The 15,987-nt window shown below is 39.5% G+C and overlaps 1 protein-coding gene across 4 annotated transcripts in view; it reads left to right on the plus strand.

Moving 5' to 3' along the window:
• rbfox1 (RNA binding fox-1 homolog 1) overlaps window positions 1-15,987 on the plus strand; it is a 356,244-nt gene that overhangs the window by 61,660 nt on the left and 278,597 nt on the right. For 3 of the 4 annotated variants that reach the window (XM_074696052.1, XM_074696049.1, XM_074696055.1), the window contains exon 2: window positions 2,244-2,291. In XM_074696052.1, the coding sequence (XP_074552153.1) occupies window positions 2,244-2,291 (48 nt within the window). The remainder of the gene's footprint in view (window positions 1-2,243; window positions 2,292-15,987) is intronic. The other variant, XM_074696051.1, reaches the window with a different exon arrangement.

A 15,987-nucleotide genomic window follows, 5' to 3' on the forward strand; every position in this document is an offset into this window, starting at 1 on the left:
TGAGTTCTGCAAGCACAAACAGCTTTCTCAGATTAAGACACCGCTGTCTAATGGGATGTCTGCATGTGTGTGTGTGTGTGTGTGGAGGTGGACGTCTCGGTCTACCTGCCTGTCAGTGTAAATCTGTCTGTGCTGTGCTGTTTAATCTGTCTGAAGGAAGTGTGTGTGCTTGAGATGTACCCTGTCAGCTTGTTGATAGTGCCACCTGCTGGTGGAAAGAGGACAGCAGCACAGAGACGTGAACAGACACTGAATCCTTATCTATTCTGAATCTATAACACAGGGGGAACAGGTTTTCATTGTGTAGCATGCAGCCACACCTTGTTTGTGAAGGGAACCCTGTGCGCAACCAAGTTCCACCTTTTTAGAAGTTTTACGGTATTTGAGTCCTTCAGAGTGGTGCCTAAACTCTCCTCAGACCCTGACAGGGAGAGGAGAAACTACTGATGTTTTGTTGACACTCAGATCAGTGTCGTTTCTTGCTGTACTCCAGGTGCCCTCTGAACTTCTCCTGTTTTTTCTGGGTCGGTTGTGTCAAACTCCTCCAACCCTCAGTGCGCAGGTTTGAACGCTCTGCAGTTATGAAAGTGAGGTGACACTTTAGTTGTTTTGAGGAGTTCTCTTCACCAATGAGTCCTCCTCTGAGTCTTTTTGATGGCTGGTGTCTGAGCTTGGTGTTAAGGCTCAGACAGGCTTTTGTCAACAGGAAGTTGGAGAAAAAACTAGGGTTGAACAACTTTGAAAAATAATGTAATGGAGATTCTTGGACCAGTATTGCAATTTAATCTGCAACTATTATTATTATTATTATAATCATTATTAATTTTGATTGGGAGCATGTTTATCTTCTGCACTATTCACAAAACACAGGCAAGGATAAAGGGTACTGTAACATATGGACAGTTCTTTCCTGTCACCCAGGCCTACATGCTAGGATGACATGAGATGAACTGATGCATGAACTGATACAAATTACATATTTTTATTTGAATGTTACAATCACAGCAGAATATTGACTAATTGATTGAATGTCAAGCCTTAGATGTGTAATGTAATTATCATGAATTACCTAAAGTAAAATCAGAGAAAGGAACAAAGCCCTGCTGAACAACAACAGGCCTGGAATGAACAATAACATGAAAAATAAACATGAATCCTCTCTTCTATGAATCTCACATTTAATGAAGTGCAGAAATGTAAATAAGAGCAAATCTCTGACATATGTCAATACGTGGAATGTACTTTTTTTATAAATTGAAAAAGAAACACTGTGTGAACATAAATATAAATATCAAATGCATATAAATCTTACTGATCACATATGACAGTTACCTGATGCACTCGTAACAATGAGAAAACAGCGTTACCTGACTTAACAGGTGTAGGATGAAGATGTAGAGAAGAAAGCTTTTCCTGCAACCTAAGATTTCTAATGGTGCCCCAGCTTAAGGCAAAGGAGATGAAGAGGCGTGGTTATGGCTAAAACTCAGTATTAAAAACAAAGTGTTGGCTCAAGCACTGAAATATGGGACACTGACTGAGGTCATTTGACTGAGCTCCAGTTGTCAGTCATAGAAACAAAGCACAGGATAAAATGAACAGGGGTATGGCTCTGCCAGCCACAGTCATTCTGCTGTATGGATCAGTGTTGCTCACAGGGTTTTACCAGGAAAACCTGTAGATTGACTTTTTCTGGTTTTAAGGAAGAACAAATATAAGTTACCTCATTCCCTCCAGGTCTGTGATCAGGCGCTGCAATTTGAAAATTACATTATTTTATATTGCAGTGCTGGTTTTAATTTGATAATTTGTTCAGCCCTAGAAAAAACTTGGCATTGCAGCAATGAGTAGAGTCCAGATTTATAAAACTGGACTAGAACAAACCAATCCATGATGTTTCAGTCAGCCCTAATCCTTCCTGGATTTGTCAGACAAAACCTGAAGTTGTTTTCTGCCGTCATAACTCTCTGTGACTGTGTTGGTGGCAGCTTTTCCAAACAAAGCAGTGAGCTGAGGCTCTTTACACCTGGGCTTCTGTCGTGAACATCGTTCCATCTCAAATCTGTGTTTGGTGTGAAGTGCTTTTTTGTGAATTCAGGTTTTGTTTTGTCTTTGTTGAGCTTTTAACATGAGTATGATGTTGATTCAGTCTCTCTCTCTCTCTCTCTCTCTGTGTGTGTGTGTGTGTGTGTGTGTGTGTGTGTGTGTGTGTGTGTGTGTGTGTGTGTGTGTGTGTTCCACAGCAGATCTGTGCAGAGAGCAGCAGCTGCAGAAACACAGACAACAACTCGGTGAGTACAGAAATATCACTTTCTCTGATCTTAAAGCTGTCACGGTGGCTGTTTTTCCTGCCGGTCCCTGTTTGAGAATCAGACTGAAGAGCTATTTTTTCTCTCTGTCATTGTTCAGCCTGACGCTGGTTCATGTCATCTGATTTGTGTTCTGGAAAGGAGGTTATTGTGTCTAACTTTGCCCTCATCAGTCAGCTCTGAGTGATGTGTTTATCCCATCAGTGGGTGTAGATATGCCAGTTGTTTCTGGGAGCAGCTTGTTTGCTGATTTTAGATTAGTTATGTCTGTGAGTTTGAGGCTTCCTTGCTATTTTTCATTCTTGCTTTCTGTCTTTTGCCTCTTTCTGAATGGATTCATCCTTTATAGCACTTCCCCTAGCTTTCTGATGGAGATCTTTCCCTCTGCCAACACATGCTGGTCAGCTAGAGCTGTAGAGGGATTTCTTCTTCATGAGTCGTCTTGATTAAGAAACATTGTGTAGTTATACTTCAGGTGAAGATAAGGACGTTGCTCCTTTGCACGCAGGATGCCACAGGAATAGATATGGGAATCAAAAGAAACCACAACTATCCATTTCGATGACTCCAGATGAGCTGAAGTGTGTGTGGGTGGTGTCTGCTCATCATGATGTTTAAATTTAAGTCAGACTGCAGCGCCACCTTTTGGCCCGAAGTCTCACACACACTGTGGTGAAGATGTGACTCTGAACAAGACGTGTGTTTCTTTTGGAAATGAATGGAGATCAGATCTTCTTTTTAACTCTACTTTTCTTTGTTCAAGACAACTTTTTACCAGATCCAACTCCACGAGGTAAGGTATTTATCAACAGCTAGGTAGAGCTACGCTTTGAAACCTGACAACAAGCTAACTTTGTCAGTTTGTAGCGTAGTTTAGCAGTCAGTCACTCTAAAAATGCTATGCTGGCTCAATTGAAAAACAACCGAGGTGGAAATTTGCATAGGTCTTTTTAAGTTGTTTCAACTTGGCATTTTGCGTTGATACTGCAATATTTCTCTAGTTCGTCAAAATCTATTTCTTCTATACAAACAACATGATTTGCTCTGTACTCTGCTAGTTTAAACAGACCACTGCAGAATAACTGCTGCATGTGGGTTAGAATGAACACAATCACAAACAGATTAGCCTGTGTTAGCCTTTAACTCATGCTCTATCTCTCTCCTGTTTCTCTTTCTTCTGCTCTTCTGTCCTTTTTCTGTCTGACAGTTAGGCTCCAGTGTCCACCATCACTACAAAATTAATCACAGTGAAAAACACAGATCTCTCTTCTCTCTACTGAACTTTATCAGCTGGCGTGGTGTTGCCATATCGACTTAGATGTACTGTAAATCAATCTGGTCCTATTCAACCTGATCGGGTGGCTAAGAAATCGCATTTTGAAATAACCTTTACTGATAATCTCATTTTAGAGTGTAGATCAGATTCAAGCAGATATCTAGAAGGGAGACTTTTCCAACATCACTCAAAAACTCCTCACAGGGACTGCTTCAGTCATTGGTGAAGCTTCAGTCATTGATGAAACTTCAGTCATTGATGAAACTTCAGTCATTGATTAAACTTCAGTCATTGATGAAACTTCAGCCATTGATGAAGCTTCAGTCATTGGTGACGCTTCAGTCATTGGTGACGCTTCAGTCATTGGTGACGCTTCAGTCATTGGTGACGCTTCAGTCTTTGGTGACGCTTCAGTCATTGGTGACGCTTCAGTCATTGGTGACGCTTCAGTCATTGGTGACGCTTCAGTCATTGGTGACGCTTCAGTCATTGGTAAAGCAGTGGCTCACTGTATAATAATGAAGATTGGTCATGAATCATTATGGACATATAGACATATGAGGAACACATCTTGGTATAACATACACCATCAGACAAAGAAACCAACATGTCAGTAAAATGATGACTGTTAGTTACAGCTTTGCTGAAATGATCATAGCACATGTAGAAATCATTGTAGAGCTGTTGTATTTGCACAGGAGGTTTATATGTCATGACTGATTGAATAAAACATTGAGGAATACAAAGAAAAGTGAGCAGACATGAGGTCATTATCCTAATTGTTGGATTTGTTGATCTTTAATCCAACTGATGCTCTGTGGTAACTCAGATAGAGCTGATAGCAGAAACGTGTTCTTTTTCTCTTGGGTTTGAAACATTTAACTGACTCTCCAGGTGAAGGTGATCACCTTATGTAGGTTATCACTTACCTATTTTTTGCACATGTTGCTTTGTTTCATGAGTTGATCTGCCTAAAAGGTGGACAACACATCAGACATTTGTGTTTGCATTGTGTGATATCAAATTTAAATCACATTTCTCTATTTTTTATAATTATGGATAAAGGGATAGAGGACATCTTGAGAGAGTTGTGGAGGGAGGGAGTGGGGGATATCATTTTACTCAAAGTAAGGAGATTTGGAGTCAAACCTTCAACCAGTCTTTTCGTCCAGCTGAGCATTGTCATTTTTCAGCGCTGTAGTCCAGTCACAGTGTAGTCCGTTCAGCCAACCTTGAGTTTAAATGAAGCGAACTCTAACACTTTAATTTACACAGAAAGCAGTTAGAGCGCTGAAACATTCATTACAGGCTGTTTGTCGCCTGTTTCTTCAGCAGCCCAACAGCTCCACCACACAGGGAGCTCTCCATGGTGCTGAACACAGGTATAGTTACCCATATGACCACTAGATGGAGCCAGATTATAATGGGTGGTAACAATTGCAGCATTCAAATCCTATAACAGAGCATGGGAACATGAAATACCAATCACTTGAGATCTATTTCAGGTCGAATGCAGTGATCAGCTGTTTATCCACTCATTCAAACTTCTGGCTCAAATTAAAACCAAACTTGTTTCATCATGAATGTCTGTGTTTGGATTGATTTGACATGAGAGTTTGATCTGTACTGATTCATTTAGGTCAGAGAATAAAGATATTATGTTTCATTATCAATACCATGGAGCCCTTAAGCAAGGCATTTGAGCTCAAACTGTTTAGGGGTATTGCACTTTCTCACAGAGCAAATGAAACACATCCATCTCTGAAGCTGTCTTTCCTGAAACCCAGTCACTCTGAAAAAAAACATGTGCAGTTTGGAGTTAGGTTTAAAGTCATGAAGTCATTTTAAAGAGGGCTTCATTATTTTATCAACAGCCTTTAAAACATAACCTGAAAGCTGAAGTGAGAAAACATGAATTAATAATAAGAACTCACCATATTTCAAGCTTTCCTATGTGAAACATTGCAGCCTGTGGGGGGCGCTGTTATAACATCCTCTCTGTGTTGTTTACACATCTCTGTGGCAGAACCCTGGTGTAGAGAACTGGATTTTTTTGCAGAGAGGAGAGTGCAGAGCTACTTTTAGATTTGCTGGTGGGCAGAAAAAGCTGCGAGCTGCTGCCCGGCTGACAGAAATAGAAACAAAGATGTATGGAGAGCAGCAGCCTCTCAGACAGTTAATCTGGCTCAGTGTTAAGTGTATGAAAAACTTCTAACGGAGAACCTTTTGTTCAAATGACCCACATACAGGCGAGCCTCGGGGGGCCTGCAGCAGAAAAGGTCTCTCTCATTTTGCAGCTTGATTATGAACGCAGCCCGGGGATGTTGCTGAACTTCAGATAATTGCAGCCTTTGGCTCGGGGAGTCTAAACAAAGTCACCTCAGTGCTGCGTCCTCAACAACAGATTCACTCTGAAGAGGTTTGTAAAGCAGAGGAGACGTCTTTAACTCATTATCCTTCAGAACAACAACAGGGAACCAGGAGAGAGCACACACACACACACACACACACACACACACACACACACACACACACACACACACACACACACACACACACACACACACATATTCAAATACAGAAGTGAGTGACACCTCATCTGTTGTTGTTTGCAGTTTAATTCAGTGAATGAACGAGTGAACGAGTGAACATGAAGACATGAAGTTCACAGGCTGCTTTCAGAAAGACACCAGCTGATTGAACTGAGCTTCACTGGATCTGAGCATGTTGGCTCTGTCCCACAGACCTCCTGCTCATGTCCTCCCCGTGTTACACGTCACTGTGTGTGTTTGTTTCCTGGAACGGATCAATCTGAAATGTGATTTCCCCTCAGGACCAATAGGTTAAATTTCATATAACGGCATGCAAACAGAAAGTGTTTCATTTATTTTCTACACTGTAAAAATATTCTTATTTTATGGGTACGAACCCTACATTTTTTATGGTAGTTTTTCTGTTTTTAAAATATAATTAAAAAACTATAAAATTACAGAAATGATCTCTAAACTAAAAACCTGGATGTATTTTTTATGTATTATGCCGACAATGACAAACTAAGTTTATTTCTCATTTTTTAATGGAAAAATTACTGTAATATCTTTTCTGCTCTCCTAAATCACAGTCAGATTAATGTAAATGACAGATTTCATCATGGTGATTTATTCATTTATTTGTACAGACTTTTCTTACAGTGTATAAATGTATACAAAAAACAAATTAGGTTTTCTTTCAATTAACAGGTAAAAAAATAACAACAACCAAAACTACAACAACAACAAAAATCTTTAGATTGTCAGTATGGACATAAACACTTATAGAATGAGCTTTGACAGCTCATTCTATAAGTGTGAGCTTGCTACACATTTAGTTACAGAGCAGAAAAGATCATGTATAAAATACTGTATTTTCCATTAAAAATGAGAAATAAAAGTAGTATGGCATTATTGGCATAATGCGTAAAATATAATAATTATTATTAACAATGATAATAATAATAATAATAATAATAATAATAATAATAATAATAATAATAATAATAATAATAATAATACAGGTTGTTGATTTACAGATAATTTCTGTAATTTTACATTTTTGTATACTATTGAAATAAATAAATGCATATAGAAATAATAACAATACAAAAAGTAAAATAGAAAAACTACTGTCAATGTTCAGTAACCATTAAAGTTTTTTTTTTCAGTGTGGGTAAACCTTGGTGTAGGGGATCTTTGTGCAATGACCTCATCATTTAGCAAGTCTCATGAAGATCTGATGCTACTTTTAGAATGGACCGCTGTGCACAGTTTAGAGACAGATTTGGGGATTTCTGCAGCGTGGTCATAGACAGTGGTTTGACAGTCTGGACTGGTTTGGTGTGAACATCCAGCATTGCTACTTTATATCCATGTTTGAAATATGGAAGAGCATGATACGCCCTCCGTAAAGGTTGGTCACTTTTTAAAGGAAAATTTTCATGACTGTTTCAACAGAGTTTGATAGAAACACTGGAGCTGAGATCTCATTTGCCTCGTTAGTTTCTACGTTTCCTTCATGAGTTTTAAAAAAAGGATGCTCCCACAGTGACAGAGAGGTGTCCCTGTGGTGGCTGAGCTGTAGCACGTGGTTACGTGTGGACTCTGACAGGTTAGACACAGCCTGAGCTGTAGCCGGTGTAATTCAGACATCTGTGAATGAAGAGAGCCAACGCTTTCATCAGTCTCAGAGCAGATAACTACAAACACAGAGCGAAACATGGCTGGATATTTTACAGACGGCTCTTCACAGCTGATGGAGACAGGTCAGCAGAGGCGGTGAGTCTGACGCCTGGTTTTAAAGTGTGGAGTAAATGATTTCAAATGTCAAACACCCCGTTAGCGTCACCAACTGACTCAGTTATGAAGGGAAACCATTTTTAAAACCATTTCTGCTCGTTACTTCCTCCCTGGCTGGTCAGTAGGGGGCAGCAGGTGCCTGGTGTGTGTGTGTGAGTGTGTGTGAAGCCGTAGTGCAGCCCACTACGGGACCTCATCAGTTAATTAGTTTTTTCTGCCTTATTTTTACTTGTACTCTGCCCATTGGGGATCCCTGCCCCTCCTCTTCCTCCCTTTCTCTCTTCATCAGTGTATCAACTGTATCAGCAAATTATACCAGAGGGAAATCTTTTTCTTTTAAATAACCTCCCTCTCTGCCGCTCCCTGTCTCTGGCTTTGGCCTTTTTTCCTCCTCGTCCTCCCTCTCCTGCTTCCTCCCCCTCTGCCTCCTTCCTCCTCCGTCTCTCCCTCCATAAGCCTGTTCCCCTTGAAGTGTGCTGGTTATGGATGCGTGAGTTGTCGGCCTGAGACCAGGAGATTATTAGGAGGATACATGATTAAAGAAACTCTCATTTCCTCCACGGCTGCAGAGAAAACTTTGCCGGCAGACGGATTCAGACCCTTTTTAGTTTCCTTCACACGTCTGTCGGTGCGAGCAGACTACAGGGCAGCCTGTCGTACAATGTGGCATTAAAAGCACAGGCTGTTCTCTCTTTAATGGAAAAATGGATCATTCTTTGCACGGAGAATTTAAATCTGAGGTCAAACAGAGCACAGTGTCAAGAAGAAAATGGGAGAGTAAGTGCCAGCTCGGTTGTGCTAATAGAGAAATCTGCAGATATATTTTTGTTGCAGGTGAAATGTTTGAATGGACTGAAGAAGAACAACAGTTATTGTTGGTGAGGCTGAGACTGTGCAGCCATCCACGCAGCTCTGCAAGCTGTTCTCATGTGCAGAGAGGCTCGGGATGAAGCACTGACATCGTCTCAATAAAAGGCTTTTAATCCGAGTCTGAATCAGGGTTTGCACAGTCCGTTTTCATTTTCCAAGAGTCTGGGGTTAAACTTTGAACACAGGCTTGAAATCCTTATTATAATATTTTCACTCTGAAGTCTTTTGGAGGCAACAGCCTATATTCAAGAGCTTCTGATGTAGAGATCTACACCCAGAAAAGTTTGACCAACGTCTACTTGAAAAAATCAAGGCAACAAAGTCACACTTACTATAACTGAGGAGATATCTCTTACTTCAGCCTTTATTAAAAACTCTTTATTTCATAAAGTAAATTCAAGCTAATTTATTAAACTCAAAATAATAAAATCACAGGTTGAAATATTTTGGATTCACTATTAATACAGCAAATGTTGAGTAAATCCAGTTTACAGGGAAAACCAATAAATAGTAGGAATGGGCACGAATTCTGTCTGTAGTACTGATTTATGTCAAACCAAACAGTTTAGGTTTCTGAACGCATCTTTGTGAGTGTGAGGGAGAGGAAGAGTAGGAGATTTTCCATGCTGGACATGAACACAGCATTGCAGGTTTAGATATTGAAGACTGAATATGATTTATTGAGATTTTACCCCAAAAACGAAACAAAACAAAAAAAACCACAACAGTACCAAAAATTGGTACTGTTGAGTACTGAGCAGTATCAGGGCCCAAGCACCCTTAAAGCAGAGCACCAACGTGAGCTAATCATGTAAATGCAGCGGTCGTTACCTTTTTTAGCGTGTTTAGCTGTAAACTTTAATTTTCTGTCTCCTTAAAGCTCCAGGATGAGCAGTAAGAGCAGAACTGATGGATCATATAATCTGCTGCAGATGCTGATAACTGTCAGACTGACATGTCCTGGTTTACGGCACCAACTTACAGAGCAGCAGACAGATCTGTTCTTGATGACTTCAAACGCAAGAGAGGGCTGAAAAGTTTGTATCCTGAGGAGGAAGGAGTTATACAGTAGTGATGAAACTTTGCATGCATTACATTCAACATTTTCTGACACTTACAGCCTGGTTTATTGTCAACATGGTCGATGTTTTTTGGGTTGTTGCCGTGGCAGGACGTTGGGACCTTGGGTCATCTCCAAGGCTCTCCCTACCCCTCTTTAATTCAGCGGCCCACTTTTTCACAGTTGATAAAGCTGGAGCATTATCCCTGATGGAGCAACCATGTCAAGGTTAACCCCTTTTTCTGCAGATATTTAAAAAACACCACAGTGCCAAATTTGATCCATATTCACAAAATGAGGAAATATGATTAGTGATTCAAATTTGATTTAACATATCTAGAATTTATTTCATAAGTATGATCTCAGCCCAGCCTCAGTTTTTTTTTCACTGTACACAACTTGTATCAGTTTGGAGGACTCAGATCTCCTCTTGTGTTGACCTGTGATGGTCTACGGTCTGCCAGCAGCTTCAGACAAAGGAAAGGACTGAGGGGTCAGAGAAAAGCCTGATTGTTTTTATTTCTTTATTTTTAAACTTTGGTTGTTGTTTTTTTTTTTGTTTGTTTTGGAGCCGTTAGTCAGGTAAAACCTGCAGGGGTGTATCAGAGGAACAGTTTGAGCCTGATAAACACAATGCCCCCTTTTTCAAGTCATGGTCATTTGACAAATATAGGCAGAAGCTCATGTTCCAGCGCTCTTCATATCAAACGCTCCGAGAAATAAGCTTCAGAGATCTGTCCAGCGACATCTGTCTTTGCAGAGCAAGATGCACCTCTGTGCAGCTGAGATTGAAATTCTGTTAAATAATGTTTTCTTTTCTTTTCTTTTGTTTTTCTGCAAAACTTAACTTTTCTGTAAATGTCTTATTTTTCCACTTCATTTGAATTCAGATATTTTACTTTAACTTTACAGTTTTGTTCGGCAGCCTTAGCTACCGGTCATTTAAGGCCAAAAATTTGATACATTGGATCATATTTGTACTGACTTTTCTTACAGTGTTTAAAAGTACACTCTAAAAAAATGCAGTACTGCCTCAACTTTAAAAATTGAGGTAGGAATTTGTGTTGATCCCACAAGATTTCTCTACCTATACAAACTTTATTTCTCACAAACAACGTGTTTTTCTTTGTACAATACTAGCGTAATCAGGCTGAACAAACTTCACTTTAATTGAGTAAAAACTGCTTCATTTAGTTATTGTGACTTATTCTTTCTCTTTCATTCTAGTCAAACAATTTCCATGCAGACCTCTGTGTCTCAGTAATACCTATTGATTCATGTTCTACACAGACCAAGGACTGTACCAAATGCACCATGTTCCATTAAATTGGTCAGACGGTGAAGTTGGTTAATCTATTTATTGTATATCTTATTTATAACCATTGTATGTGGGTTTTTTAATTTACAATCTCTGCAAAATTTAGCATCTGTAAGAATGCAACTCCATTTTGAACTATAATTGTAAATTAATTCAGGCAGTAAGGGGTTAATCAGAGAGGAGAGGACGGTGGATCGAGCAGGGAACAGGGCGAGAGTGGGGAGTGTACCGCCTTCATGAGGACCAACCTCATGGAGCGCGACCTAAACCACTTGGCCTCCTCTTATTCCTCATCGTCAAAACAAATTACGTAATGAAAATCCAGTTTTATAATCAAACAGTTCATCAGAACACCATGGATCCCATCACTGCTTATCTACATTACAATAGCTCACAAAAGTGTAGACTCAAAAAATAAAGGAAATAAAACTTTAAAATTGTCCCAGTCAGCCAACGTTTAGGTAAGATATAATAAATATACTTTTCACTTAGCTTATGTTGGTATCATAGGTCCCCAAATGACGTCTTTCAAGATCATCTCTAAGGAAAGATAAAGAATAAATAAGAAATGAAAATAAGCAAAGTATTTTGGCATGCCTGAAAATCCTCATTAGATTGTCAGTATGGACATAAAGCCTGATTTAAGGAGCTACATAATTAGTTACAGATAATTGTTGTCACTTAACATCAACCTGACTATAACATGAGAGCAGAAAAGATAATACAGATGTTTTCCATTAAGGTAAGAAACACACATGGTATTTCTTTATTGGTATAATCCTTATTAAAGAAAAACAAACAGGTTGTTAATTTACAGACCGTTTCTGTCATTTTACAGTTGTCAGTACTATTTGTAATTTATTTATCTAATTTTAAGAAAAAAATTCTGTAAAGTTTGGGTTCATCAGCCATAAAATCAGGATTTTTTAACAGTGTAGCTACGTGTTATTGCAAAGTGATTTTAGTCTCATCCTGATGTGTAATATCTCTGTATGTGTCCATTCCTTTTCTGTTTGTCCTGCCAGGGGCTACAGATGAAAATTAGCCTCGTGGCTAACTCTGGCATATTGACATGGATGCTAAGTGTGCTGAAACTTTTACGAATATACACTGTCTTCTTAAATGAATACATTTAAAATAATAACAATGAAAATAAAAATCTAGATCATAAATCTCAGGAATGAAATTTGAAGGCTGTTCTTTTGTAACTTCATCCATGCAGGAAGCGTTTCTAGCTTTGCTCACTGATGATCTGTGAACTCTGGTTGTCCGTCCATTGTCCTAGTCCTAGTGTGGTCGTAGTGTAGTCAGGTTGGGCATGTTGACTTTGGTTTGTGCAAAATGAGACACACTCTGTCTTGTTATTCCACACAATGCAAGGACAAGAACTGAGATGCTGTCAGAAGTCAGACTGTCTTAAAAGTTTGAGTTTGGAGGAGTTCCTGTCTGTTGTGCTCAGAGGGGTCACAGACACAGCAGAGCGAGGTAACTTTACAGTTCTCCAGAGTTAACACACTCCTTCCTGCTGCGTGTTTTACTTCCTGCTGCATTCCTCTCATTGATTCACAGTCTGACGCGCTGCAGCCTCACTCCTGGAATTTAAAGGAGATGTTTTTCAGGTATGTGACTGTGTTGTACCCTGGATGCAGACGTCGTCTACATATTCCTGCTCTCTCAGCTCCCAGCTCTGTGCGGGAGAATACATTAGGATAGCAAAATTTGAAAAAGTATTGATTTTGTCATTTATAAAATGCTGAAGTCATGTATTGATCGCTGGCTGTGTCGCAGAGAGCAGAGAGCTACTGGCTGTCTTCAGCTGCTTCACTTTGTTTTTTAGTAAAGCAGCAGTTTTTTTCTTTATGGTCCCGGGCTCTCACACTAAAGTAGTACTTACTCTCCAACCCGGACATGAAATCAATGTAAGTGTTAATCTATTTTAATTTGCACGGTGAAATGATGAGGCGTCACTCGTGCTCCATGCTTGGAGTAAAAGGAAAGGGAAAGGTCTTACAGTCAAGGATTGTTTTTAGCTGAGTAAATAGGATTAAACAGGTTCAACACACAGTAAACCTTTTAATAGAATGCTCCTCATATATTAGGGGAAAAGCCTTCATTGTCAGTGGGTTGTATATTTTTCAGTAAGTGTACCAACGGAGCTGCTCTTTACAATATTTTCCTGTAACACTAGACGTAAACTCCATTTGTGTCATCATCTGTCAGACCTGAAAATGACCATTAACCAGTTACATGTTCTGCCCTCGTGAGGGTGAATGTAAGCTACACAACACTCCAGTTAGTGACATAACCAAAGAATTATCTGTTCCAGAAGAAATGAAGCTGTGCAGTCCAACAGACACTGGAGCAAATGAAAAAAAAGAGAAAAGAAAAAAAAATGAAGTGAATGAACAAAGGAAATAGGGAGCACAGCTCAAAGTAAAACTCACAGGATCAACTAAAGAAGACTCCAGCTAGAGCGTCAACCTTACAGTTTATTCAACCACCAACCAACGAGCAGCTCCCCTCCTAATGAACCAATTTACAGTTGACCTCATTAAAAAACATGCATGCACAGCAGCATTTAGCTCCATCCATTCAGAGCAGTTCTTCTTTAACGTTCCTCTGAATAAAATGTGGGAAAAGCGTCGGACACACGAGTAATGATGAGAACAATCATGTTGACACGTCTTCAACAAAGAGCTGATGCTAAAGTCAACTTTTCATCAACAAATATCACACAGCTACCTGTGTGTCTGTGTAACCTCAGTCAGAGAGGATCTCCTGCAGCGTCTTTGGATCAAAGCAACATCCAGGGAGAGGGGGGGGTGCTTTTCCAGGTTTGAATGTAAGGCACAAGGAGCCGACTTGTTTTGACTTGAAAAAATATCAGAGATGACAGGAGCAGACTTAAAAATAAGGGGTTACTCTGGAGAAATGACAGGTCAGGAGTGGAGCCAGAGACAGGGTTAAAGAGCAGGAGAATCCCTCCTAAACCAGGAGAGTTGTCAGGTCTATCTGACCTGGATCACTCAGACAGACACAGGACAGGAGCTGCAGGTTTAATCTGAGCCAGTGCTGAGCGCTCTGTGGGTTCAAACTGGACTTTTCAGGATGGGAGTCGGCCTACAGGCTCTACATGAACCTCATTTTCAGGATGGAGGAAACTGACACCACTTCAACGTTGGACATGGAAAAGACAAAAACAGACATGAACATTATGTCCCAGAGAAAGACCTGCTCAAAAACTGAAGGTTTTTCAAAAAAGTAACACAATAATTAAATCCCCTGGTAACTAATTACAATTATGTGGGAGTAATTCAGTTTAATTTAATTAGTCTTTGGGAAAATAACAAGTAACTACAACTAACCATCTTTTTAAGTGTTTTGCCCAACACTGTTGATACAGCATGACGTGATATGACACAATATGAAAAATACACTTTGTTTTCAGGACAGTGGATTGATCTGACAGATATCTGTTGCTTTTTTTCTGCTCATCAGTTGCTCTGTATGAATCAGCTTCCAAAAGTGTATAAAGACAGAACATTTTTTTAACAAGTGAATAAAAAAATTACTACTGTAGAGACCAAATCCCCACAATGTCACCCAGTGCTGCGCTTCTCGTTTTTAGCTCTGAAGCATGAAATAAAAAAAGAAAAAGCTGTTAAGCGAGTCTCTCTCATGCCAGCTGAAGAGCTCCTCTTTTGATTTTTTGTGTTTTTTAAGTCCGGTCTCTCAGATCAGAATTCTGGGAGAAGAGCCAGAGCAGAATGACCACTAACACTTCTCTTTCCACCACAAAGGAGGAGGAAGAAACAACAGAAGCTGAGTGAAAAATAAGAAAGGAGAGTAGCTTCATCAATTTAACCAGGGGCTAAATAAAAGAAAAAGCAAAATCCTTTCAAGCCAGCAGCAGTACCCTCGTTCAGCAGTACCCTCTTTCAGCAACAGCCCTATGAACTGAACATTACGCTTTTTTATGTTATTTATTTGATCAACTTCTAAAGAGGTGCTCTGTGCTGAAAGTTCAGGAAATCTGCGCTCGACTACTCTGGGCTGCATTGTTGAGTGCAGATCCACTGAGCTGCATGTGCAGCACCTCCCACATTCATTCAGTCAAGCTTCTGAGACTGAAGCAACATATGAAGCTAGCTTGTTGCAACCACATGGCGAGTGCTTTAACATCACCTGAAATTAAAGATCCTCCACCATCCTTCAGATCTGGCGTTTGGGACTTCTGTGGTTTCATCGTTAGAAGTTGTCCTTTCATTTAAGTTGTTCATGTGTGAGCTACCTGTTCACTCCAGATGAGGGGTGATTTCTCCATCAGAGACATGTATCTTATTATTATCATTGTTATTTTTGCATGGTGCTGTTTTTGTTTTTTTTATGGTGCAAAGTATGTACAGCAGATTATGTCAGCTTTAGCTCCACCTGATACAATTGATTTAGTTGGTTTAAAATCTGTTTTTTTTTCTTCAAAACAAATGTTGCTCTTTTCAATTAACTGAAGGTTAAAAAAAAAACAAAACTAAATTTATTCATTTTTCTTTTTTTTTCAGTATCAAAAAAGTTTCGAACTGTGACACAAACATTTTGAACTGAACCAAACGGTGAATTTGGTGTATTCTTGCACCCTTAGTGATACTTTACACTCATGTGATGCATGTTTGTCATTCTCCATCAGAAAATACTCTCTTAACCAATTCTTTCCTGACAAACAACAAAAAAATGCTCTTTTTTCTTCTTCTTCTTCAACAACTGCTGTCTTTTTCTTCTTCTGTAAAAACAACCGCCCCCTCTCTTCTTCTCTGACTTACCATCAG

This window comes from Halichoeres trimaculatus, unplaced genomic scaffold (assembly GCF_033239565.1).
Source record: "Halichoeres trimaculatus isolate MK-OKI-2021-1 unplaced genomic scaffold, fHalTri1.1 fHalTri1_scaffold_20, whole genome shotgun sequence".
Classification (NCBI taxonomy): domain Eukaryota; kingdom Metazoa; phylum Chordata; class Actinopteri; order Labriformes; family Labridae; genus Halichoeres; species Halichoeres trimaculatus.